The 27,796-nt window shown below is 42.6% G+C and overlaps 2 protein-coding genes and 1 pseudogene across 8 annotated transcripts in view; 2 read left to right on the top strand and 1 right to left on the bottom strand.

Annotated features, from left to right (window-relative positions):
- Positions 1–11,497, bottom strand: part of CTNND1 (catenin delta 1) — a 51,713-nt gene extending 40,216 nt beyond the window's left edge. For all 7 annotated transcript variants that reach the window (XM_032356581.1, XM_032356587.1, XM_032356588.1 and 4 more), the window contains exon 1: positions 11,221–11,497. The gene's annotated coding sequence lies outside the window, so the exon portion shown is untranslated. The remainder of the gene's footprint in view (positions 1–11,220) is intronic.
- A 7,339-nt stretch (positions 11,498–18,836) lies between these two features.
- On the top strand, positions 18,837–27,720 carry BTBD18 (BTB domain containing 18). Its single transcript, XM_032356571.1, has 3 exons — positions 18,837–19,113; positions 20,280–20,447; positions 25,374–27,720. The coding sequence occupies exons 2-3, from the start codon at positions 20,324–20,326 to the stop codon at positions 27,431–27,433; spliced, it is 2,184 nt and encodes a 727-aa protein (XP_032212462.1). The 5' UTR covers positions 18,837–19,113; positions 20,280–20,323; the 3' UTR covers positions 27,434–27,720.
- Positions 22,417–24,068, top strand: LOC116598670 (annotated as a pseudogene).
- Positions 27,721–27,796: the final 76 nt, after the last annotated feature.

Genomic DNA, 27,796 nt, shown 5'->3' with positions numbered 1-27,796 from the left:
GAGAAATATTTCCACAGGAAACGTGTGTCACTAAAGATTTAGTAAAGAAGAATACTACTGAAAAACACTTTCGAGACAAGTACAAGCACGCGACACCTAGGTGGCTCTGTTAACTGGGCACTCGACTCCTGGTTTCGGCTTAGGTCATGATTTCAGGGTGATGGATGGAGCCCTACAGGGGCTCTGCACTCAGTGGGGAGTCTGCTTTTGAGACTGGCTCTCCCTCTCCCTCTGCCCCTCCCCATTTATGTGTGAGTGTGCTCTTGCCCTCTCTAAAATAAATATTTTTTGAAACGACAACTACAAACATATATGAATACTGAAGTAATATGCACCAAGCAGTTATTTAAAGCAACTTCAAAATTAGGGGAATCTGTGATTGCCTATAGTTTTTCCTATGCAAGATGACACAGTTACTTGACCAAAGAAGGGGATGGTAAGGTAAATGTTTCCTGACTGAGGTCATTTCCCAAGGATGACATTAAGTAACAGGATAACAACAGATACGTATAATTAAAGGGAAGGACAGAGGGTAATCAGGTCAAGTTGTAGGGCTAAACTCCAAACTTAGAGAGAGAAAGGGAGACAGAGAGATTCTTTCACTGAAGGACAAGACTAGCTAAACCAGATTATCTTGAGAGGGAAAGTAAGAATGGGTGAGTCAAAACACAAGTACTCTGGAAATCAAATATCCTTTTACTTTCGCATACATGGCTGCCATAGAACATCGATCACTAAATAGTGGGTACTTATCCCTCAATCCCACCAAAGTCAACCAGGCCAAGTGGCTCAGTATATCCTTAATAACCCTTAATGCTTAAACATATATCTGGAAAAGGAAAACAGTGCAAAACAGAAATATAAATATGGTGACCTATATCATGGTCCCTGAAGCCATTAAATACCAACGATTAGGACTTGGGGGAAGCAGGAGCCTTTTGGTCAAATGAACAAAGGAAAACCAACAGATAAGTGGGGCAGGCATATTTGGTCATAAAACAAAGTAACAAATGTACTCAAAAGGAAACCATACCAGATCTAGGCTATCAGTTCTCCTGTTAAAACTATGTAGATAAGAAGGTAGAGAAATATACTTCTCTACGGAAGAATTTTTTTTTTATCTTACTTCCCAAACACATATAAGCTTATTTTAAGTAGTTCCCTACTATTATATTCTCCAAGACAAGGGTCATCAACCTATGCAAAATGTGCTATTCTGCAAATTATGTGCTGACTATACTCACAGAGAACTTCTGCAACTGGACAAAGATAGAGGCTGGGTCAGGTATTGCCTCAACTCTTCACAGAGAACACACAAAAAATTGTTAATGGCTGCTGTCACTGGGGTCTGAATTGAGGAGGAGACACTTTTTTGCATTGTACAGTGCATGACAAGGTCCTAAATTATCCCCTCTTCCCCCAAACACATATCCATTGAACCTCAGGAGGTCTACTTCTCCCCTCATCTCTCTTGCTCACTGGTAACAATGAGCCCCAGGACCTTTGCATTTTCTACTCCTATCTACCTGACTTTACCCTAGTTATCTTTTAGGTCTCTCTCTCAAACATATTTTAGGGGTGCCTGGGTGGCTCAGTGGGTTAAAGCCTCTGCCTTCGGCTCAGGTCATGATCTCAGGGTCCTGGGATCAAGCCCCAAATGAGGCTCTCTGCTCAGCATGGAGCCTGCTTCCTCCTCTCTCTCTCTCTCTCTCTCTCTCTCTGCCTGCCTCTCTGCCTACTTGTGATCTGTCTGCCAAATAAATAAATAAAAATCTTCAAACATATTTTATTAAGTGAGACCTTTCCCAACCACTCTCTATATTCAAAAACTTCCCCCTACCTTTGCACTTCTTATTCACCACTCTACATATTCTGCTTTATTTTTCTTTTAAGATTTTATTTATTTATTTGACAGGTGGAGATCACAAGTAGGCAGAGAGGCAGGCAGAGAGAGAGAGGGGGAAGCAGGTTCCCTGCTGAGCAGAGAACCCGATGCAGGGCTCGATCCCAAGACCCTGAGATCATGACCCGAGCCAAAGGCAGAGGCTTAACCCACAGAGCCACCCAGGTGCCCCTGCTTTATTTTTTTTTTCAGTGGTATCACCACATTCTGGCATACTATACATTTATTTATTTATTATCTCTCTCTCTCAACTAGAATATAAACTCTGTGAGGTCTATCTGGTGTACTGGAATACTCTAGTGCATAGCATACCACAGGCTCTCAAATTTTTTATTTTTTCTAAATATTTATTTATTTGTCAGAGAGAAAGTACAAGCAGGGGGAATGGCTGGCAGGAGAAGCAGGCTCCCATCTGAGCAAGGAGCCCAATGTGGGACTGGATGTGGGATTCGATCCTAGGACCCTGGGATCATGACCTGAGCCAAAAGGCAGCTACTTTATCGACTGAGTCAGCCAGGTGTCCCTCGAATTTCTTTTAAATGAAGGAAGATGTTTCACTTTGCCAATGAAAACAAAACATTAAATTTTAGAAAAATAGCTTTGTTCATTTTTCTTTCTATACTTTCGTTTTGCACACAAAGGTTTATTCACTACATCTTGTCAGGAGATTTAAAAGGTAACTCTTGTATTGTTACAACTAAATGTTTGGAGTAAAAAAATCCTGCCCTTCTCCCACCAAAAGGTTTCTAGCAAAAAAGTTCTACACCAAGAGAGTGACATTTATACGTGCAAAACAATTCAATTTTCTTTTTTAAAGATTTTATTTAATTTATTTGACAGAGAGAGAGTGAAAGGCACCACAAGCAAGAGAAGCAGGAGAGGGAGAAGCAGGTTTCCCAATGAGCAAGGGAGCCGGGTGCAGCGCTGGATCCCAGGACTCTGGGATCACAATCTGAGCTGAAGGCAGATGAATGACTGAACCACCCAGGCACCCCTTTAATTTTAAGATTTTCTAGTTTTAAGTAATCTCCACACCCAACATGGGACTCAAAACTACAACCCCAAGAAGAGTCCCATGCTCCACCAACTGAGCCAGACAGGTGCCCCAGCAATTCCCTCTTTCAATTAGTATGTTGGACTATATATTGTCTTCTGAGTCTTATGAATGGTTGCAAAACAGTTATCTTCACATGTATATAAGAGCTCATGTACAGTAGTAAGATAACAGGATGGGACAAAGAAAGAATGCTGTCATGTTTTCTTAAAATAGCCTAAGAAGCCAATTTTTAAAAATAAAAATAGGAAAGAGTGAAAAGATTCTTGTTTACCTTTGGCAGCTCTCTGAAAGATCTGTGATGATATTTAATTTTAGAAATGCACTTAGCACATCCTTGATTTCCATTTAATGTAACTTTCTATACTTTTTTTCTAATTGTGATCTTAGGCCCATCAGCTGGGGTCTCTTGTGGCCTGACCTTCAGCAGGGTACACATTCAAATGACCAACTCTGTCCTGGTTTACAAAGTAGTCAATGGAGAACAGAACAGCAGAGAAGTTACAGAACTTCCCCCTTCCAACAGAGAAATAGTGGAAACAAATCAGATTGGCACTAATTTCTCCTTTAAAACAGGCTACTCTATTTTAAAAGTGTGCTGAATATACACCAGTTACTTTGTTTCAAGGAAATTCACTTCACTTGCAAAGAAATGGTAACTGTAGGTGCTTTGATAAAAGTATTGAAAAGTTGACCCAGTTTCCCTAACAATGTCTTATGTCCTCAACCATCCGAATATATTTTGGTTCCTTAAAATATAAGCTCCCTAAAACAAAAATCTTTTCATGCCACAAAGCAATCTCTCAATGTGCTACTGCATTCCAATAGAGAACAACACAGGAAGCACACACACAAAACTGGTAATTTACCGTTGAAAAAGTACAATTCTTTTGCTCCACTGTCAAGTGACCCAAAATGAGTAATTAATTAGTAAATGTGGATGAGATATGAGAATCAAAAAGATAACTAATCTGAATTACTAGATCTTCTTTAATCACAATTTATCTTAAATCTCTAACTGAAATAAACCAGAAGCAGCATCCTAATACTTGTACCTTTAGCACAAAAGTACAATTTATTCTACGATAAGAATCAGAAACTTCTTCCATATTAAGTGCTAGCAGGGCAAAGCAATGCCCATGAACACTACCAACCTCAGGATAAAAGATAGAGGACACCAGAGATCAGGAAAACAAACAAAAAGGAGAAAACGTAGAAGAATCTGTAGACGAAAATGTGGGTTAAAAAAATGTAAGGAGCTGAGTGGGGAGTTATGATAGGAAGCTATGGAGTGTCAACAGAAATTAGTTTAAATACTTTTCAGGGGCGCCTGGGTGGCTCAGTGGGTTAAGCCGCTGCCTTCAGCTCGGGTCATGATCTCAGGGTCCTGGTATCAAGTCCCGCATCGGGTTCTCTGCTCGGCGGGCAGCCTGCTTCCTCCTCTCTCTCTCTCTGCCTGCCTCTCTGCCTACTTGTGATCTCTGTCAAATAAATAAATAAAATCTTAAAAAATAAATAAATAAATAAATAAATACTTTTCAGAACACCGGTTTCATGGGTTAGTTAGTTTGACGAAAAGGAAGACCTTCACCTAGAAGAAACCTAGAAGTTTCCAGGCAAGGCTGCATCTAACACATATACATTTCCCACAGGCCACAGTTGGCCTTTTCCACATACAAGCCAGACCTCTTTCTTAGAAGCACACTTCTCACAGGAAGCAATGATGAACTCAAAATTTCTACATGCCCCAGTTTTACAAATGTTCATAAATCAGGATTGAAAATAGAGAATGATGCTTCCTGAACATAAAAGAGGGAAGTTTATTTAAAGAAAGGGGATAGTAAAAGCCTACCTTCATTTTTAGGTAGTTTTCTGTACAACAATTCACAGCTGGATATTATTCTACAAAACCCTGATTGGAAAACACTTCAAGGTAAAGAATCTGATCCAATGTCAAAAATAATAAGCCCAAACAAACCTTTTCCAGTCCCTTCTCTGCAAAATTAAAGAAAGTTTACCCCTGGATGCTAGAGTTCTACCTCTTGTAGATGGAAAAGCTGGGAGAGGGACACCTGGGTTGGTCAGTGGTTAAGTGTCTGGCTCTGGCTTAGGTCATGATCTGAGGGTCCTAGGATGGAGCCCCACATCAGGCTCCATGTTCAGTGGGGAGCCTGCTTCTCCCTCTTGCCTCTGTCCCTCTGCCTCTGCTCCTTCTCCCCACAACCTATGCACACGCACTTCAAAATAAATTAATAAAATCTTTAAAAAAAAAAAAAAAAAAAGTAGAAACCTGTACAGCTGCTTGTCCCTAAAGTCTCCAAGTCTCTGAAGAAACTACCATTAAGATATTCAAGCTCTGCGGGGCACCTGGGTGGCTCACTGGGTTAAAGCCTCTGCCTTCAGCTCAGGTCAGGATCTCAGTGTCCTGGGATGGCACCCCACATGGGGCTTGAGCCCCACACCGGTCTCTCCACTCAGCAGGGAGCCTGCTTCCTCCTCTCTCTGCCTGCCTCTCTGCCTACTCGTGATCTCTGTCAAGTAAATAAATAAAATCTTTGAAAAACAAAAAAAAGATATTCAAGCTCTGCAATCTGTTTCTCTTCTCCCAATAATGCTCACTTTACTTTATTAAAAGTTATCCATCTCTATATTTTGGACAACCCTGTCCAAATAACTCCCCAGACTTGCCTATTATTAGACACTTTTTCCCCTGTTAAAAAAAAGTTAGCTTGGGGTGCCTGGCTGGCTTGTTTGTAGAGCATGCAAGATATCCCGGGCTGTTAAGTTCAAGACCCACGGTGGGCATAAAGATTACTTAAAAATAAAATCTTAGAGGCGCCTGGGTGGTGCAGTCAGTTAAGCAACATACTCTTGGTTTCGGCTCAGGTTGTGATCTCAGGAATCTGAGTTGAAGCCCTGCATCAGGCTCTCCACTCAACTGCTTAAAACATCCTCTCCCACCACACCTCCCCGCTGTGTGCATGCTCCCTCTTTCAAGTACATAAATGAATCCTTAAAAATAAGTAAATAAAATCTTAAAAAAAAAAAAAAAAAGCTTACTCATGGGAATAAATAAATAAAATAAATAAATGGGAAGCCCATTTATTCCCTAATACAAAATCTATACCAGAGAACATCAGGTTGAAAGACCCTTTAAGGTTTTAAAGGGTCTTTAGTCCAACAGACAAAAGATACTTGAATTCGGGCACCTGGGTGGCTCAGTGGGTTAAGCCGCTGCCTTCGGCTCAGGTCATGATCTCAGGGTCCTGGGATCGAGTCCCACATCGGGCTCTCTGCTCAGCAGGGGGTCTGTTTCCCTTCCTCTCTCTCTGCCTGCCTCTCTGCCTACTTGTGATCTCTCTCTGTCAAATAAATAAATAAAATCTTTAAAAAAAAAAAAAATACTTGAATTCATTTAAAGCACCCATTCTAACGCAAAAACTTACAAGACATTAACCATGAGCACCGTTTTTACATATATTAAATCACTTAAGCATCATGACAATTCTATGAGATGGATAACCTTGTCCTCATTTTACCAGCAGAGAGGCTTAGAGCAGTTAAACAATCTGCCCAAGGCTACGCACTAGTAGTGGCTGAGCAAGAGTGGATCCAAGTAGACTAGCTCAGGGATCTGCGCTGGTAACGACTATGCTACCGTGCCTTGCCTCTCCAGGTCTGTGGAACTCTTAGACTGGAAATTCTGCTCAGTCAGCATACTGATTTAAAAAAAAAAAAAATACAGAATAATAAAGCATTTGAGGCAAAAGGTCAACCATGGGTGTCTAAGTGACTAAAGGATACATAGCAGTTCTCGTCTATTCCTGGAACTTTCCTCTAAGTTTGAAATTTTTTTCAAAATCAAAAGTTTGAAGTTGATTTTATCATACAACAGGATATCTTTTCTAAAAGTGATGACCAAATTACCTTTTGGCCAGAAAAGAAGGTTTTAAGAAAATGACCTTGTAACGTCCCACTAAATGCCTGATCTAAATTGCCCACACCACTCCAGTCATACTGAAGGACTCACTGGAGAGGAAATGGCCCTAAAAATGGGGAACACCGTCCCTGAAGCACAACAGTAAATGTGGGCTCTATTCTCAATGCTTAATATTTAATAATCAATGACATGTAATCCTAAATATGGGGCGTGGGAGCACATTTATTCCCCAAAATACATTATACAATATAACCAAATACTAATCTATCCATACACTTATTTCCCCCTTGCTAGTTCTAACCAGAATATCAGTTCTTCCCTCCTTACTATGTTGCTGCCAGGCTGTATCAATGCTCTCTATTGGAAACCTTGCAGGTTGCTGCATTTAGGGAGAGCAATCCCTATTTCAGCTTTATGATCCTGGCATTTGATTCCTTGTGCAATGGAAGAGAACATGAAATCATATACTGATAACCTATGCATCATTATTTTAGGCAAGTGCCTTGTTACTATCTCTCTAAATTACCCATGAAAATTAATTTGGGTTCTCAAATTCATAAACTTCTCAATACATTTTGTGAACAAAATCTCCTGAAGTTTCATGGCAGAAGCACTAATTTAAAAAATACAATGATATCTGAACATACTTCCTTTAGAACACTGATAGTCAAAACTATCATCCCAAGCTTTTTATGGTTTTATTAATTAGTATAAAAACCACTCACTTCCAACATGTCTGAAAGCAATACTTTCCTGTTGCTGCCCTATAAGTTCCAGGTAAGCAGTGCCTCCCCGTAGGCAATGGTTGTATTTAAAGTTTCAGTGATTGAAGTTTACAGCTACCTAAATTATGAAATATTAGGATCCTTACTTTTTATACTATTCTTTGGACATCCTGCCCAGAAAAGAAACAGAATCTTTTTAATTAAAATTTTAAGACTTCGAATCTCCAGAAACCTTACTTAAAAACGAGAGGAAATGTATAAAAGGTCGAAACTACAAACTATACAGCAGAAGTTTCTAAATCACAATGTGATTTCATTAATCTAGGCTGTATTGCTTCCTATCTCAACTTCCTTTCAGCCTTCCCCACGAAAGTCCCTCAGTGATTCCTATCAGGTGCTTTATTTAACTAAGACTTACTGACACCTTGGTACACACCAGACACTGAGATAGGTGCTAAGAGGACACAGAACACAGCATCTACACTCAAGCAGCTCACAGTCTAGAGGGAAAGACAAAAATAAGCAGACAATTTTAACACAGTGTGATAAACATCATTTGAGCTACTGTTACAAGCCTCTCCCTACAAGTTGGCAAGATCATTCCAAAATTGTCTGGAAGAAATTTCACTGATAATCAAAGTTGGAGGCATTTCCAGTAAGTTTAAGAAGTCAGGACAGCAACGATGAGCACATGGGGAGATCCCTGTTTTAGAGTGAGATAATACCCATTCTAACATATTCAGCTCCCTATGGGATTTGTGGAAAATGGATTTTTTACATATATTATCCCAATATGCAGGGGGTTGGAAATCTAAGTGGGGACTGGCCCTCTGCAAAATTAAACACTTCTGCCTCTAGCAAGGGCTCATTTTAGTTCTGGTTCTTGTTTCTGTTCTCTTTGGAGAATGGTAGAACATTAGTGGCTAAGTCCATGGACTTTGTAGTTAGTCAGACCAGGATTTAATAATCCTGGCCGTGGCCATTTACACGCAGTGAGATTTTCAGCAAACCTCAGCTTCTCTGAGGCTCACATTCCTTAAAAAACTGTTGTGGGAAATTAAGTAAATAGTTTATGCAAAATGCTTACCATGCAGTAAAAAAACAAGGGGGTGGGGAGAAAGGGCTAGAAGTAACAGGGGACCATCAGATACTAAAATAGAAAGCAATAAATTATACAGAGCTAATCATTTTGTTATTCCAATTGTATAGTGATCTATGCTTAATTTATCTGCATCCATCCTGTCTCACCCATCCCTAGAGAGCAACCATAAACCTAAGGCTGAATTGCAATTACTCGGAGCTCTTTTTTTGTTTTTTATCTCAAATAGTCCCAATTTTTACACTCAGAGAACATGGCCTTGCCCCTGTGACTCTCCATAATTTGGAACCCTAAGAAAGGTGCTAGAACTCTAACCACCCAAAGAGACTCCCACCTGAATACATAGACCGTACCTTAGTCATATAACAAAGAAACCAACAGTATATAGGAGCCGAACAAAAAAAAAAAAGGAAAATCTGCACAACTCATACTTACTTGTCATTTTTTACCCAAAAACAAAAATGAGAAGCAAAACAGAAAATAAAAGATTTACTTATTTGGACCCCTTGTATTTCCTGAAAGAACTAGTAGAGGTGAGATAAAAGACAAATCTTCCATCTTATCAACCAAAATGCTCTATAATACACACCAATCAAAACAAAGCCTCAGCCGTGGAAATAGTCCTGGACACTAGTCACTAGGATGCTCACTGTAGCTACACAAAGCTCAGTATTTAAAGCTGGAACCAAATCACCACCACTCAGTCATCCAGAACCTATTTTCAAACTGCCTTTGTACTCCTTCTTCAAATTCCCTCATCCCTCCCCCTAAAGGTTGAGTGGGAAACCGACACTCTGGCAGCAACATGACCAACCCTCCAAAGATCCACCAAGAAACCTCCCCTTGGCTGGAGTCAAAGCAGAGAAATGTTTGAAAGAAAATTCAGAAAATATTAAATAAGAACTACAGCCCAACAGACTGTACACATTCTTTTTCCTTTCTTTTTAACTGCAGTTGCTATAATTATGAGATTCAGACATGCAGATTTTACTGTAGCCCTCGCATAGATTATATTAAAAGAAGGAACAAAGTTGTTTCCTCTGCCACAACCTCACAAGGATGAAATCATCTTTCAAGAAATACTCTCATTCTGGTAAAGAAATTCAAGGAAGAGTTGTGGTCTAAAAAGAATGGGGGGAGGGCACAAAACCAGAGGATTTTTAAAGATACATACCAGTTTAAAGCTAAAGAGCTGCTTATCTATTAAGGCCCATCTTGTTACAATCAGGGCAGTATCTATTCCAGCTATAATTTTCAGACCGATTCGCATTTTCAAAGACAGAAAGAAGGGAACACTCGGTTTTCAGCTACTGATGAGTTGGCTATATAATTATCTACAAACAGTATTTTCCAAGAATGTATTTGCAAAAACAAAATCAAAACAAATCTTAAGATTAAATATATGAAAGCAGTCATGGGCCTTCAGCTCTTACGGATTTCTGATTTCACGGCAAATATATCAAACAAAAAAACTCAGCTCCAAAAAACAACTTTCAGCTGGCTTAAAAATAAGAATTTCTGTTGTGCTTTCTTAAATGCATTCTAAACACTAAAGTTTGCATTGAGTGTTTTCTCTTAGCCTCATCTTATTAAATCCACGGCCCTTTCAAGGGGCACAAAGCTAAAAATATTTCCAGGTGTGTTGCCACTTTATTCAGGTGAACTGAAAAAGCATGATTAGAATTTCCTTATCCCTCGAAGCATTTAAACGTTACGGTACTTGCAAACTGAACCTACACCTCCACAAATCTCTGCGGTCAAAGGTAGTCTTAAGAAGAAAGGAATGGTAGTTTGTTTAACATGGATCCATTTGTTTTCTTTTATAAAGCAAAGCAGGGAGGCTAGGTCTAGCCGGAGAACGAGGCTCCCACCCACCGCACCTGGAAAAGTAAAAGAGGGATCCACCCAGGAACAGCAGAGCTGAAACTGATCTGGGCCGTTCAAACTCTCTGAAGGAAAAACACACCACCATTTAAAGCTGCAAAGCTCCCTACAACTTTCCACTTCCACAAATCTAATGATAACGGGGGGAAAAAAGTTTTGAAACATATGAAGAACCATCTGTGTAACTAGTTTCCGACCCGGACAAATTCCTTTCCCAACCCACACGCAACATGCCCAAATACCGAACTTTAGGTTTGGGCTCTGAAAATAGAAATCTGTTAGCTTAAAACCAGAAAAAATATAAAATCAGAGAACACACCAAAATGTAAATTTACATGTAAATGTAAATTTGCTCTCACCCCTCTGAATCTATTAATCTCTATATTAGAGAGACCTAGAAGTTTGTTTCTGGGTCTTGAATATTTTACTTTCTAATATAATACCCAAATTTCCCAAAGTAAGTAGAAAGAAAAAATAATAATTGCTTAAAAGTCACCCGTCAGCAGAGCAGATTCTCTCGTTTTTAACTTCCCTCTGGTTACCGTAAGACAAAAATTCGACTTGGCTTCTCCTCCTTTACCCGTCTGTACACACATTTTTTAAAAAGGCACACACCTCAAATGTGGACTTCTAAAAACCAGTCCTTTAAGAAAGAAACCCAAGGCTTCGTCAGTGTGCTGAGAAAGACAAATCCAGCAAGGTACTTGATTTTTCACCACCTCTTCCTCCTTTCAGGATCTTTCCTGCTCTTCTTTCTCTCTCTCTCTCCCTCTCTCTCAGTTTCTCTCTCTCTCTCTTTTTTTTTTCTCTCAGATCCAACACCTAAAATGGAAGTTGCACCCAGCCAAAGGCTAGGGAGCCTGGGTGGTGACAAACTGATCTGGCAGCCCTACCCCCTCGCTTTCCTAAGTGATGTCAGCCCCTGAGAACTTCCAATAGGAACCAGGCATAAATCAGGGAGCTGATTTTATCCAATAGGAAACTTTATTATAGGAAATTAAAAAAATAAAAAGGAGAGTGAGAGGAGGAGAGAAAGAGACAGGGGGAAGTTTTATATATATATTTATATTTAAAGTGGAGACTACACAATCTCTGAGGAATTGCTGCAGAGCTCCGGGGTGGGGGGAGGGACAAGGGCTTTTCAGGATGGCACGCCTAAGCTTCAGTTCTCTTCTGTGGTGGGGTTCTTGCTCTCTTTCCCTTCGTTTCCGGGTAGGAAAATAGAAGAAGAGCTGATTTTATTTGCCTGCTGCTATTTGGTTTGTTGCTTTCAACCCAAGGCATTTTCCCAAAAGAAGACAGGAAGGGAAGGAGAGAAAAATCCTAGAAATAGAACTATTATATATTGATTAGGATGGTAGGGAATATCTGAGGTAAACTCTCAATTTCCTTGTTGTCATTTAACTGCATAAGAGCTAATGAGAAAAAATAAATGCCTGGACTTGTTAACAGTTTTTAGAGTCTATATGTATATTTCAACTAGCAGGAAGCTAAATCCACTAGGCTGTTGAGGAAAATCCTGTCTTCCCACTTGTCCCCAAATCAAAATAATGAGGGTTTGGGGGGGGGGAGAATAAATGGAATTTAATAAGCAAGCAATATATTTAGAGGCATTCACAGCATGTGTAAGAAAAAACAAGTCTCCTGTTAAGAAATACAGTTTCTTTGTATACTTGGAGCTTAAGATGCTAGAGTTCCTACATTCTCTTTTTACATTTAACCCAAGTAGATGATTATATGAGTATTCTTTTCCTGAGTTAAGAATTATCCTTAATATGTTCTTACACTGTTACGCCATGAAAGACAGAGACTGGATTTTTTTTTTTAACAGGCTTGACAAAGACTAGTATTTTTTGGTCATTTGGTAGTTACTAAACAAAGATGATAATGATGTATTTAAAATTTCCTTTTTCTTTCTTACTGAAAAGCCTAAATTCTATCCTGTTAGACTGCTGCCAAATGAATCTTCATAAAGTTTTCATAATCCAGAGTAATGGTTAAGAGCACAAATTCTTCACTCAAACTGCCTTGGCTACAAACCTTCCTCCTCTGCAAGGACACTTAAGTAAATGTATTACTATGTGACTTTGGACAAATTATATAACCTCTCTGAGTCTCTGTTTCCTTAACTGTAAAATGGGGATAATAACTCTATCTCTCTCACAGGACTGCTGTGAGAATTAAAACACACATAAAGTTCTTAAAACGTACTGCATTTGGTTATAAACTAAGAATAAGTTATTATCACCAGTATCAACCTTGTCCCCGAACCTTCAGTGGCTCACCAATGCCCCATAATAGCAAACAATAACAGAGCATCTATCATGTGAAAGGCACTTTGCACTCATTATCTCTAAGTTCTAAAACACCATGGACATAGTACTGCCATCATTTCACAAATGAGGAAATCAAAGTTCAACAAGGTGAAGAAACTTGATGATGAGATCATCCAGCTGAGAAGTGAACCCCTCATCCATCTGACTCCAAAGCCCATGCTCTATCCATCACTTCACACTGGGGTCAGGATAAAGGCCAAGTTCCTCATCTGCTTTCAAGGTGTTACATTTATTCACTCAATACACTGAAGTCACACTTTTATTAACTACACTTTTTTATTTTTATACTATATTTTTTATTTTTTATACTTTTTTCAATTAACTATACTTTATTAACTATAATCTGACCTTTCCTTATCTATCTAAACCGGAATTCTACTTCTCTCTGTTATGTGCCCTTCCAATTAAGCTGAAAAGGGCATTATCCACCCCCTCATATTCTGTCTGCAGTCTCACAGACCCTCATATTTGATCTCAAGTGGCCAAAAAAATGACTTCTCTCAAAAAGGCATCACAGCACGTTTGGTGGGCTTTAAACAAACCAGACTGGAAAAATAAATACATTTAACAGAGAAATAACAACCTCTCGCTCTCATTCTCTAGGAATCTTCTGCTACTATCTTCTCACGTCTTACTTTTTTTAAGATTTTATTTATTTGAGAAAAAGAGAGACAGAGTGCACCTGAGCCCGGGTAAGGGACAGAGGGAGAGAGTGAAGCAGACTCCCCGCTGAGCAGGAAGCCCAAGGCCAGGTTCAATCCCAGAACCCTGAGATCATGACCTGAGCTGAAGGCAGACACTTAACCAACTGAGTCACCCAGCATCCCTCTTATCACATCTTCTACCTCTACTCTCCATTTAGTATTCCTGATCCTCCACAGCAAATTCAGAAGCCAAAGATGATTGCCAAAAGAAAACCACCAGCACAAGAAATGTTTGAGGAAAAAAAAAAACATTTGTTGATTCATTGGTTCCTAGATCAGAGCCGTATTCTAGAATATTCTATGATCTTCTACAGATAGATTGGTCTTGTTTTCCTCACATCACCACTAAAAACTTGCAAGTATTTTGCCCTCCTTTTGTGTGTGCTTTCCTGTCTCCTCACCAGAAGATAAGCTCTATGAAGATATGAAAGGGTCTCTCTAGTTCAAGATATATCCCCAGAGCTCAGCATAAAATCTCACATTTAGCAACAGATGGATGAGTAAATGAAGTCGCTTGGCTTACCAGTTATGTAATCCTGGGTAAGGCATTTTATATTAATGAATTTGTAGATAACATTTGAAATAAAGTTATATACAAATCAAAAAAGATATCTCAGGGGCAGCCTGGCTGGCTCCGTTGGTATAGCATGTGTCTCTTAATCTTGTGGTCATGATTTCAGGCCCCACATTGGGTATAGAGCCTATTAAAAAAAAAAAAAAAAAAAAAAAAGATAACTCGGTGGTGAAAAACTTGTTAAAAGTTAAACCTATCTGGAACAGCTGTCTCCAAATAAAGCATCACAAGGATTAATACTCAGTGGAAAAACTGTTTACACTCAGGTGACCCAAAGTAAAAAGATGAGTTCCACTTGGGTTATTTTGAGCACCTTCTATGAGCCAGGTACTCTTCTAGATAATGAGTAGACAAGTACCCCGCTCTCAGAAAGCTTACATTCTAGTGGAGGGAGAAAGAAGATTTAAAAAATAAGATGTCTGGGCGCCTGGGTGGCTCAGTGGGTTAAGCCGCTGCCTTCGGCTCAGGTCATGATCTCAGGGTCCTGGGATCGAGGCCCGCGTCGGGCTCTCTGCTCAGCAGGGAGCCTGCTTCCCTCTCTCTCTCTCTGCCTGCCTCTCCATCTACTTGTGATTTCTCTCTGTCAAATAAATAAATAAAATCTTTAAAAAAAAAAAAAAAGATGTCAGACGGAACACTAAACCGAAATTTAAGAGAGACTGATAAGAATGACTTGTGACTTGTGCAACATTAGATGTCAAGGACAAACTCTGCGAGAGTTTGGCATTTAAGTTGAAATCTAAATGGGAAGAAGCAGACAACTATGAGAACATATGAACAACGGTAACTACTAATGCCAAAGCCCTCAAGGATGAAGCTGAAACCTGGTGGATCCAGCAGAGTCTCAAAATGAGGAGGGAGTGGTAGAAATATGAAAGATTTTACAGGTTAGAGGAAGTTTTGATTAACTTACTCTCAGTAGAGGGAGGCCTGTGAGTGTTATCAACAGTAGAATGACATGATCTCAGATTTTGAAAAGATCTGCTGGCTTATGTGACAAATGGAATAAAGAGGGCAAGGGTGAAAGCAAGGAAATTAGTTTGAAGGTCAAGCTACTGTAATACCGAGCTGACTACAATGGCAGCAGTAAAAGTAGAGAGAAGTCAATGGATTGAGAATATGTTTAGACATACATGGTTGGTTTTTATTTCAGGGGTTTTTTTTTCTCTCCTTTGTTTTCTTTCTTTCATTTTGTTTTGTTTTGAATGCATTGAATATTACATTCAGTGCTCGATTTTATGACTCTCAAAGTGTGATTCTCCCCCCCACCACAGTCATCTCCACTTAACAAACAGAAGAATAGGAATCTATAGTAAAAGATTAGGGAAGAGCTGGGAAATAATTTTGTATTCAAAATAGAAATATTAAAAATAAGGGGGCACCTGGGTGGCTCAGTGGGTTAAGCCTCTGCCTTCTGCTCAGGTCGTGATCCCAGGGTCCTGGGATTGAGCCCCACATCTGGCTCTCTGCTCAGCGGGGAGCCTGCTTCCTCCTTTCTCTCTCTGCCTGCCTCTCTGCCTACTTGTGATCTCTGTTAAATAAATAAAATCTTTAAAAAAAAATCCTTTAAAAAAAGAAATATTAAAAATAAGTTAGTTAAATAAAAATTTTTAAAAATATTAAAATTATTATGTAGGACTGAACGCTGTGCTGTCTTTACTTCTAAAATAGCTAAAACCATAAATGCCAAGGAGAAGAAACAACAAAAAATCAAAAAGCACTGGCTAGACATACAAAGGAAGACAAAATATTTTTACTCGTTTCTACCCTCTGGTGGCTACACGTTACCATAGAATGTTTGTCATTTTTAAAGCTCTGGGTTGGATGGCTGTTCACCATTCCCTTTAGAAATTCTACTGTCACAAGATATATTTAAACGGTGTTGGATTTAAAAAAAAGAAGAAATGAAGAAGTGAGTCCTTTCTATTTCTTGAAAACTAACCTAATCATAATAACAAATTCATGAGGGGATATAATATTTCTGTTTTTCTTTCTTTTTTTTTTTTTAAGATTTCATTTATTTATTTGACAGTGAGAGAAGGAACACAAGCAGGGGGAGTGGGAGTGGGAGAAGCAGTCTTCCTGCTGAGCAGGGAGCCCTATGCAGGGCTCCCAGCACCCTGGGATCATGACCTGAGCCAAAGGCAGATGCTTAGCGAATGAGCCACCTGGGCACCCCAATATTTCTGTTTTTCTTATAAGTCCACAGGATCACTTCTACTAGTACTTCACCTGCTCACGCAAGTCTTTTTTTTTTTAAGATTTTATTTGACAGACAGAGATCATAAGTAGGCAGAGAGGCAGTCACAGAGAGAAGAGGAAGCAGGCTCCCCATCAAGCAAGGAGCCCTTTAAAAAAAATCTTAAAAAAAATCATGACTCGGGGCTTGATCCCAGAACCCTTGGATCATGACCCAAGCTGAAGGCAGAGGCTTTAACCCACTGAGCCACCCAGGTGGCCCTCAAGTCTTGATTCCACAGCAAGATGTCATAAACAAACATTGTTCTGCCTTGTCTTTTTTTTTTTTTTTCTTTTTGCTTACTTGCTTCTGCTAAGTTTTATTTTTTTTATTTTTTTTTTAAAGATTTTATTTATTTAACAGACAGAGATCACAGGTAGGCAGAGAGGCAGGCAGAGAGAGAGGAGGAAGCAGGCTCCCCGCCGAGCAGAGAGCCGGATGTAGGGCTCGATCCCAGGACCCTGGGATCAGGACCTGAGCCGAAGGCAGAGGCTTTAACCCACTGAGCCACCCAGGCACCCCTCTGCTAAGTTTTATATCCTTTCACCAGTTGCTTCCTCTTCAAAACATAACTGCAACCAAAAATGTGTTCTGTTCCTTGAACTTTTTTCCACCTTAAGAGCAGGCCTCAAACTAGGAAAATATTACCTGACTTGGAAATGCACCCCACCCCCCCATATTTCAGTCAACCTTCCCAAATTCCTTAAAAATATTTAATTTTATATAATTGATAATTATGGTATAATTGACATACTCAACTCCGTTTTAAAAAGGTGTTAGGTATCAATAGAGACCTGTTTGAGCGCAGGGTACTAACCTCTCCACACTCTTGTCTGTTCCTTTGCAGGGCATCTCCGCGATCTGCCTCCAGCGGGCCTCCGTGAACGCTGCTCTGGTTTTCACCACACTCTGTCACCAGTGGCTTTGGATTCAGCCATCTTCATCTAGAGCTGGACTTCGCAGAGCTTCTAAATGAAACCAGGCCCCAGGACCTAACACACACACGGGTAAGAACCGCTGTTCAGATTTATAATGTGCATTGGACTTCTCTCTAAATGTTCAATCTTGAAATCACTGAATTTTTAAAAATTTATTTGAGAGAGAGAAAGAGAGAGAGCATGAAAAGAGAGAGGTCAGGGGTGTCTGCGTGGCTTAGTGTGGGTTAAAGCCTCTGCCTTCGGCTCAGGTCACGATCCCAAGGTTCTCAAATCGAGCCCGGCATCCGGCTCTCTGCGCCGCGGGGAGCCTGCTTCCCCCCCCCCCCACCCTCACCTGCCTTTCTACCTACTTGTGATCTCTTGTCTGTCAAATAAATTAAAAAAAAAAAAAATCTTAAAAAAAAAAAAAAGGAAAGAAAAGAGAGAGGTCAGCGGGAGAAGCAGACTCTCTACTGAGCAGGGAGCCCAATGTGGGACTCCATGATCCAGGACTCCAAGATCGTGACCTGAGCCCAAGGCATTCGCTTAACCAGCAGAGCCACCCAAGCACGGGAAATCATTTAATTTTTTTTTTTTTTTTAAATTTCACCCCTGAACACAACTGTTTCCAGTCAGGAAGCGCACTAAGTCACCTCTGGAAGGACACCGGAGGCCACTCCACACGGGAGGTTCAGCAACCCCCTTGGTCGCACCGGTTCTCTGAGATTTCGCGCAGAGTGGAATCTGTGAAAAGCCTGAATTCAGGCACTCCAGCCGAAAGACCTCATTCCTGCGCTAAGAGAGCAGAGGGACCTGATCAAGGTGCGAGGAGAGCCTTCCACCGGCTTTTTCCTCCGCCAAGCCTGGTGCCATCTCACAGGGCCAGGGCCGTTTATCCACAGCCTCTTTCGAGGGATAGAAAGAGGTGTCCGGCAACCGCCTTGGAGCCTGCCTTAACTGGGGCATCCTGACTCTCTTGTCACTGAGATTTCATCGAGCCGAGGGAGAAGGCGGCCTCTATAAGGATCCCTCCCGAGCAGCCTCTTCCCACCTACCTCTCGCCGCCCGACCATCTTATCTTGGCTTAGCCCTCAAGTCCCTCGAGACTTAGTCTCCCGCCCAAAGTGCTCCTCTCCCTGTGATTGGTCGTCCAAGGAGCCTTCGGCCAATGGGGATGACGTATTCAGGCAGACGTCAGACCGAGGGCGGGGGGAGGAGGAAGGACGTCGGGCCCACAACGCGCCCTGCGCAAGGACGGCGGCGCGAGGTGTGTGGCGCGGGCCGCGTGGCCTCAGGCCCTCGCTGTCACCACGCCCCGGTGCAGGAGGGTGGCGGGGCCCGCAGCGGTACGAAGGCAACAGGGGGTGGCTGCAAAGCCCGTGCGGCTGGGCGTGGTGGTGACGGGGAGCCCTGAATTCGGGCCTCGGGGAACCCCACGCTCCATTCCCAGAAATCTTCGCGCCGAGAGTTCTCTCTTCAAAGGAGTTGGGCCAGGGCGGCCAGAGCGTGCGGGACGCCCAGCATTGCAGGGCCTTCCCTGAAGCCCAGCTTTCTCCGCCAACCCCGATTCCTCCGTTCTGGACAGGGAGAGGAACCCTCAGGTCATTGGCCCACCTGAGCTGCTTTGTTAAACCTTCCCGCGCAGGGCTGGACTTTGGGAGGAAGCAAGGCAGGCTGGACAGAGGACCCAAGCACAAAGACGTCGGCGAGCGCAACTCCGACTGCAGAGCTCTTCCAGGTTGGGTCTGGGAGCGAGGCTGGGTGCTGGTGGGTTGGGAAGCCTCCCCAGAGCCTGTTTGGGACCTTGCAAGAGCAGCCCCCCTCCGCCCCCATTTCTCTGGCTGAAATGGAAATTGAGCCTACCCCTTCTTAATTAACCCTTCCACTCTTTTCTTTCCTAATAGTTTGACGGGAACTGTTCAGATCCTCGGTGCCACCTGACAGAAAACTGCATACCAAGGAAGGAACACCAGCTGTTCCTTCCTGTGCAGTGAGTGTGGGGGTTTCAGTGCAAAAAAGCTGGGAATGGAGGAAGCCTGAATTCAGGATATCCAGCTTGTATCAGGAAGGGTAGAATGCTTAATTATGCCTTCTCCATTGTTAGCCCGTCGATTCACCAGACTGACAAACCTAAAGGCTAGAATCTTTGCCAGTTCCCAGGCCGTATTAGGCTTGCTTTGGTCAAGAACATCTGAAGCAAGGGTGGCAGTGTCCTTATTTCTGTGAGAGATTTTCCACCGAGTTCAGCACCTGCTTTTCTTGACTGTGCACCCTCTGCTGGTTAGCGTGATAGAGCAAGCTCAAAGAAAAGAAGGTGTGTACAACTTCCTAGAGAATTGTCTATTCAATGTTGTTTCTTTAGAGGTGTTAAATTGAGGTTTATACCTATGGAACTCAGAAGTGTGTTGCTCAGGAAGAATACGAGTTGTCAGCACCGTAGGCGTTGAGTCTCAGGGGTAATTTGAATGAAGAAGGTTTGAAGATAACAACAATAGCTAAAACCATTTTAGAGGTGATAGTTAATATGTGTCAGGCACTCGCGGTGCTAAGCAATTTTACCCGCATTGACTCATTTAATCTTTAAAACAGCTCCACCAGGTAAGTGCTGTTATCATTACCACTTCCTAGATGAGAAAAGTGAGACTCAGAAGAGTTAGGTCATTTGCTTGAGATTATACAGCTAAGCTAATAAATAACAGAGCTGGGATTCAAATCTACGCTTGCTTCTAAGCTCCCACATGTAACCACTATGATATTCTTAAGAGACCCTTGGCACAATTTCTGGGCTTATGGTAACTCAGCCCGTGGCTATTATCTCCCACTTTTAAGATTTTCCTACCATTTCAAAAACGAAAAACAAATTAGGTACAGGCATTCTTCTGAAATACACTTTCTCATCTACAGGAATCTGATCTGTGAAAACCTAGAAAGTTTGTTAAGAGACCAACATGTGCTCTCCTGCCAGTTCCAAAATCCTATACAGGAATCCCCGGTTTCTCCGGTTAGCTTTTCTGCAGCTTCATCACCAGCAACAGACTGGTGTGTTCTGTGATGTCCTTCTGCAGGCAGAAGGTAAGACACTAGTGTGGACTCAATTAAAAAGTCAATATAGAATACTCACTATAGAATAAGATAAAATGAGTTCAGGGCCAGGGAATAGAGCACAAAACCAAGAAAATGTGCTACCACCCTTGAGCACTATAAGTTATTTGGTAAAGAGCTGTTTGTTTCTAGGACAGTTACTGTTTCCAAGAGTGAAAATGAGACTGTGCTTTTTTTCTCTTAAAACATGTAAGTAGAGGGGCAACCTGGGTGGCTCAGTCGGCTAGGCATCTGCCTTTAGCTCAAGTCATGATCTCTGAGTCCTGGTATTGAGCCCTGTGTCCCACTCTTCCCTGCTCAGCAGGGAGTCTGTTTCTCCCTTTCTCCCCTCCCTCACTCCTAGGTTTTTTCTCAGGTGAATAAATAAAATCATTATTTTTAATTTTTTTTAAAGATTTTATTTATTTATTTGACAGAGAAAGAGAGCACAAGTAGGCAGAGAGGCAGGCAGAGAGAGAGGGGGAAGCAGGCTCCCTGCTGAGCATAGAGCCTGATGTGGGGCTCAATCCCAGGACCCTGAGATCATGACCTGAGCTGAAGGCAGTGGCTTAACCCACTGAGCCACCCAGGCACCCCAGTAAATAAAATCTTAAAAAAAAAAAGAAAAGAAAAGAAAGTAATGAAGTAATGTAAAGTTTATTAAGTGTAGAAATTCTGTAAAAGGTGGGTAATCAAAATGTAACAGGGTGATTGTGAAGATGGAGCTAACATACATACAGGACTTAGAACAATGCTTTTAATGTACAAAGCACAATATAAGTGTTAGACAATACTATTACATATATTCTTATTTTCTTGCCAAGCTTTTGCTTAATTTTTCTCATCTTCAAATTAAAGGTTTTTGTTGTTTGTTGTTAGACTTAAAAATATATAGTTTGTTTCCACCCCTTTCCTTTATACATGGAATGTTCAGTCAGTATGAAGTAGAGCCTGGTATCATGTATTTTTTTTAAAGATTTTACTTATTTATTTGATAGATCACAAGTAGGCAGAAAGGCAGGCAGAGGGGTGGGGGGAAGCAGGCTCCCTGCTGAGCAGAGAGCCCCATGCAGGGCTCAATCCCAGGACCCTGGGATCATGATCTGAGCTGAAGGCAGAGACTTTAACCCACTGAGCCACCCAGGTGCCCCTATCGTGTATTTTTGTTGGTTTTTTAAGTAGGCTCCATGCCCAGCATGGAGCCCAGTGAGGGGCTTGAACTCATGACCCTAAGATTAAGACCTGAGCTGAGATCAAGAGTCATACCCCAACTGAGCCACCCAGGCGCCCTGAGCCTGGTATCCTATAAAAAGCCCAAGACTAGGGGTCAGAGTCTTAGCTTTGTTACTTAGAAATTAAGTGACAAATGCCCAAGCCTCACTTCATCTCTCTGGAGCTCAGTTTCTTCATTTATAAAAAGGGATTATGACAACCAACATCGTGTAGCACTCTGTACTTTGCAGAGTACATACAGTATCGTCTGGTGTCTCATTTGATTCTTACAACAGTCTTGTGAGATAATGTGATATGGTTCCAGTTCTACAGATGAATGAATTGAGGCTTAGGGAGTTAATTTGTCTTACCTGATGGTTCTCTTAGTAAGTACAGAATTGGGATTCATTCCTTAATTCAAAATTTTTTAAAAAAACAATTGCCTGTTGTATGTTATAACAGTGTACAAGCATGGGCATATATACTGTATGAAGATAAAATCCCTTCTTATATGGAAATCACATAAAGGGGAGAGAAACCTGAGATAACAGTGGATCCAAGTAACTGCAATATAATAAATAACACTGAGACAGGAGCACAAGAGAGGGGCACCTTCCCAGACATGAGGAGGTTGGGGGACACAGGTTAGGGTGCTTTTCTTGTAAAAAATAATCTCTTAGTGGAGATCTGGAGGACAAACAGGAGTAGAAGGAAGTGGGGAAAGATTTCCTCAGGCAGAGAAAACAACATGTACAGAGATGAAGATGCAACCAAGGATTTGTGAGTGGTTCACTACGGCTACAGGGCAGACTCCAGGAAGTGTATTGATGAGAGATACAGGGAGAGAAATTAGCAGCAACGTGTGAGTTCTGAAGTGTTGTGCAAAGAAGTAGGTCTTATCCTCAGAACATTGGAAAATGTATTTATTTTGTTTGAGATTTATTTATTTTAGGGCGCCTAGGTGGCTCAGTGGGTTAAGCCTCTTCCTTTTGGCTCGGGTCATGATCTCATGGTCCTGGGATGGAGTCCCACATCCGTCTCTCTGCTCGGTAGGGAGCCTGCTTCCTCCTCTCTCTCCGCCTGCCTCTCTGACTACTTGTGATGGCTCTCTGTCAAATAAATAAATTAAAAAAAATTTTTTTAAGATTTTTATTTATTTATTTGACAGACAGCGATCACAAGTAGGCAGAGAGGCAGGCAGAGAGAGAGGAAGAAGCAGGCTCCCTGCCGAGCAGAGAGCCCAACATGGGGCTGGATTCCAGGACCCTGGGATCATGACCCGAGCTGAAGGCAGAGGCTTTAACCCACTGAGCCACTCAGGTGCCCTAAATAAAATCTTTTTTTAAAAAAAATATTTATTTTAGAAAGAGTGTGTGTGTGCAAGCGGGGAGAGGCAGAGGGAGAGGGGGGAATCTCAAGCAGACTCCCTGCTGAGTGTAGAGCCTGCCGCAGGGCTCAATCCCATTATGCCGAGATCATGACCCAGAATGAGACCGGGAGTCAGAAGCTCAACTGACTGAGCCACCCAGGGGCCCCAGAAAATGTATTTAAAGGTATTAAGAGGAAGGTCATGATCAGATGCCTACTTTAAAAATAGCACTTAGGCTGCATGAGAATTATTGGATTGGATTGTTGTTAAGCCCAGATAGGAGGTCATTTTGGAATCCAGAGAGGGAATGGTAGCCTAAAACTAGACATTGAGAATAGAGAAAAATGTATGGTTTATAAACAAAAATAATTTACAAAACTTGGAGCAGTTAAGGGCTTAAGCTCTGTAACGAAACTCCCTGGGTTCAAATCCTCTTCCTGTGACTTGCTAACCGTGTAATTGTGGTCGATATGTTACTTAGCTATGCCACGGTTTACTCATCTGTAATAGCAGCTACTTCACAGGATTGCAGTGAAGAGCAAATGAATGAATACTGGTAAAACCCTGACTTAGTATATTACATCGCATGCAATAAGGATTCAAGAAATAGTATCTTTTTTTTTTTTTTTTTAAGATTAATGTTTGAGGGGCGCCTGGCTGGTTCAGTGAGTGGAGCCTGTGACTGTTGATCTCAGGGTTTTGAATTTGAGCCCCATGTTGGGTGTAGAGGTTACCTAAAATTTTTTAGCTTTTCCATCCTCCTTGCCACTTGCTGTGCTGGCTGCACGCTCCCAAGTTGCTCCATAGCCACGCCTTGCAAAATCAAGGAAATCAAGGACTTTCTGCTCACGGCCAGGTGAGGGATGCCAAATCCATCAAGAACAAGAAAAGTAAGGATAACATGAAGTTTTAAAGTTCGGTGCAGAAGATACCTTTACACCTTGGTCATCACAGACAAGGAGAAGGCAGAGAAACTGAAGCAGTCCCTCCCCCTGGGTTTGGCAGTGAACGAGCTTAAGTGAACCTGGCCCACTGATTTGAACTATATTAAAGTTTTAAAAATTAGGAAAAAAATCTTTAAAAATAAATAGATAAGGGACACCTAGGTGGCTCAGTGGGTTAAGTCTCTGCCTTCAGCTCTGGTCATGATCTCAGGGTCCTGGGATCGAGCCCCGCATCAGGATCTCTGCTCGGTGGGGAGACTACTTTCCCCTCTCTCTGCCTGCTGCTCTGCCTGCTTGTGATCTCTCTGTCAAATAAATAAAATCTTTAAAAATAAATAAATAGATAAAAATCACTGTTTGATTAGATACAGAGGTTAAAGGAGAACAATCAAAGATGACTTGTAGTTTCCAGGCTTGGGCAGCTGGATGTAAGAAATGGGAGGTTTTGGGGTTAGGGAACGGAGTTCATTTTCTAGAAAGGTTGATACAGGCTATGGCATGTTTAGTGGCTCAGGAAAAAGGTATTTGGGCAGAAGTAGGACCTGGGAGTCAGCAGCAAGCCTTTGGAAATTGAGGCCATGAGAGAGACTGAGATTGCCAGGGAAGTACCCATAAGGAAGGTGGCTGAGGACAGACCACTGCCTGGTAGGTAATGCCTAAGAGGGGCAGGAGAGAATTGAACCGTGATTGTCTACATCCAAAGCTCACATTCTATTACAAACAGCTTCTGTAAAATTTTTAAAACTCTCCTGTGAGTCTAAAAAAAAAAAAAAATTGTACTTCTCCTTTGTGTCAAGCAGCGGGTTATACCTCTGTGAGCAGATAGTCTCAGTCATAAAGCTTCACTTCAGTGAAGGAGATGGACACTTACAATATGGGTATCTAAGTGCTCTGATAGCTACAGTACCTCCTCGTGCCCAGAAGCACCTAACCTAGACTTGACGTGGGATGGGGAAAGGCTTTCTGAAGAAGTAATGACCAAATTAGATTTTCAGGGTTTTGTTTTTGTTTTAAGATTTTATTTATTTGAGAGAGCGAGCAGGAGTGGTGGTTGGTCGGGGCGGGGGGAGGGGCGTGCAAAAGGAGAGGAAGCAGATTCCCCACTGAGCAGGGAGCCTCACAATCCCAGAACTCTGAGATCATGACCGAAGCCCAAGGCAGATAGTCAACCGAGCCCCCCAAGCAGTCCCTAAACTAGATTTTGAAAGATAAAATGGTGTTAGCTAGGTAATGACAAAAGGTTCCAGGCGGACAGAAGGAACAGATTTCTCCTATTTGAACTTCCATGGAGGAAAACTGAGAGAAAGAACAGCACATTTGGGTGGTAAAGACTCTGCTCAGCCCATGAACATGCCAGTTTGCTTAAGATAAAGTGTTTGGACTTCCTTCCAGGTGAGGCAGTCCCAGCTCATTGCTGCATCCTGTCAGCCTGCAGCCCCTTCTTCACAGAGCGCCTGGAGCGGGAGAGGCCAGCTCAGGGTCGGAAGGTGGTGCTGGAGCTGGGGGGCTTGAAGATCAGGACACTCAGGAAGCTGGTGGACTTCTTATATACCTCAGAGATGGAAGTATCTCGAGAAGAAGCCCAGGATGTGCTTTCTGCTGCCCGTCAGCTCCGTGTATCTGAGCTAGAATCCCTTCAGCTAGAGGGTGGGAAGTTGGTGAAGGCTCCCCAGGGCCGAAGACTAAACAGGGAGTGCTTACAGCCTCCAGTGGCTGCACCAATCTCTGCCAGGGTGGTGGCATCCAGCCGCCACCCTCGGACTCCACTGCCTGTGACCCAGACTCCTTGCCCTCTTGGGCCAGTGAGATTGAAGTCCTCAGGGAAGGACGAGGGGCCCCTAGAGAAAAGCAACCGACAGAATGCAGAGAACTTGTCTGGCAACCTGCTCAAGAAGAAGGCCAGAGCTTGCCCAACTCCACAAGAAAAAAGCTCTTCACCATCAAGCCACAGTCAGGGACCAAGAGAGAACAAGAGTGACCCTGCCATTGTTCCTACAGCACTTTCTCCACCCAGTATGTACCCTTCTGTAGATGAGCGGCTATTGCCCAGAAAGATCAGACTGAGTCGCTCAAAGCCGTCTCCTGATACCTGTACATCCAAGCCTTCTAGCATGGTAAGCAGACCCACCTCAGTACCCACAGCCCCTGGCCGGCGCCTTTGGCGGCAGAAGAGTATAAATAAAGTACCAGAAGACAAGGAGAAACCAGGGAGAGCTAGTCCTCTACAGAGCATCCCAAGCCCATCTGGCCTTGGGAAGACAGGTGGGAGCAAGAAGCGGAGCCCTGAAGTCAGGGCACCGAACTCAGACTCTGTAGAAGAGGGGCAAGTTGGAAGAGTGAAACTTCGGAAGATTGTCAATGGGACATGCTGGGAGGTGGTACAAGAGCCTCCCCTCAAAAATTCTCAAGACAGCCCTCAGATCCTGGAAGCTCAACACTCGGAAGAGACTGCGAGTACTCAGCCATCCTCACATAAAGAGCAGGAACTGTCATCTGCTCAGGTAGACCTTTGTCAGGACTCCCCCTTGTGCTCTAGACTCCAAGACATTCTGCTCTCTGCTAGCCGCTCCCCAGACCACGCAGTAGTGAAGTCTGAGTTCGGGTCCAGTCCAGAACTGATAGGGAAGGAACCTGGGTTGGCTATGGACTGCAGAGAGCCCTATGCATTTGACACAGCCCTGCTGGGGCAGCCCTGCGAAGCCGAGGAGTACCGCATCACGAGCGCTGCTGCCACCAGCGAGCTAGAGGAGATCCTGGACTTCATGCTGTGTGGCTCAGACATTGAGCCCCCCATAGGGTCTCTGCAAAGTCCTGGAGGGGAGGGCTGCAGGACCCCTAGCTATCATCTGACAGAAACAGGAAAGAACTGGATTGAAGGGGAAGAATGGTGTTTGCCAGACTTCGAACTCTGGCCCAGGGAGCTCACAGGACTGGAAAAGGAACCAGTTGGTGAGAACAAAGAGCCAGTTGAGCCCTTTAGCCCCCTTGTTATGCCTTCTGAGACCAAAGAGCCAATTGAGTCCCTTAGCCCCCTTGTCATACCCTCTGAGGTGAGTGAAGGAGAGGTACTTTCAGTAGGAGGTTCCTGGACTCCAGATCTGGAAATTACCAGTTCCCAACCACTGGATGGTCGGAGAGATAAGCTTCATGTGGACTCTCCTGACCTTCCCCAAAGGTCCTATGAGGACCTCTCACCTCCCTGTTCAAACTGGATGGACACTGGGCCAGAAGTGTCCCTAAGTATGGATGAGGTGTTGTATTCTGCTCCAGAGGCAGGCAAGGAGGTACCTGACAACTCTGAGTTGTTGGACCCGCTTTCTGCCAGCTCTGAAGAGGAAGAGATTGATGTGGTGGACTGGACATCAGAGGGGAGGCTGGTGCCCACTGGTATTCCCTCTGTGTGGCCCGACCCTTCCTCAGAGTCAGACACAGAAGTGGACATACTAACGTAGAACAGGAAGTTGGGGCAATGGGAGGGTGGGAAACGTTGGCTAGCGAAAGGTATATTGACAGAGGCTAGCATATGCCGGGTCCTCTTAGCACAAGAGGCAGGTATACTCCTAGCTCTCTTAAGGTCCCTTCTTCTCCCCAGGCTTTGGGAGCCAGGCAAAAATAGTACCATAGGTACAAAATTATGAACTTGAACCATCTTATTTCATTGTAATCTATTTTCCAGTTAGTGATAAACAAGTGAAACTATAAACTGTGTGGTCCCCAACTCTACTGGATCATAAGTAACAACCAGCACCAGGTCTCCTAAGTTATGAAGCATCTAGTCACTGCTAATTCAATAATAAATGAGAAAAAATACTCTC

The sequence above is a fragment of the Mustela erminea genome, chromosome 9 (genome assembly GCF_009829155.1).
Source record: "Mustela erminea isolate mMusErm1 chromosome 9, mMusErm1.Pri, whole genome shotgun sequence".
Classification (NCBI taxonomy): Eukaryota; Metazoa; Chordata; class Mammalia; order Carnivora; family Mustelidae; genus Mustela; species Mustela erminea.
The sequence above is the reverse complement of the archived record's forward strand: the minus strand, read 5'-3'. Positions and strand labels throughout refer to the sequence as shown.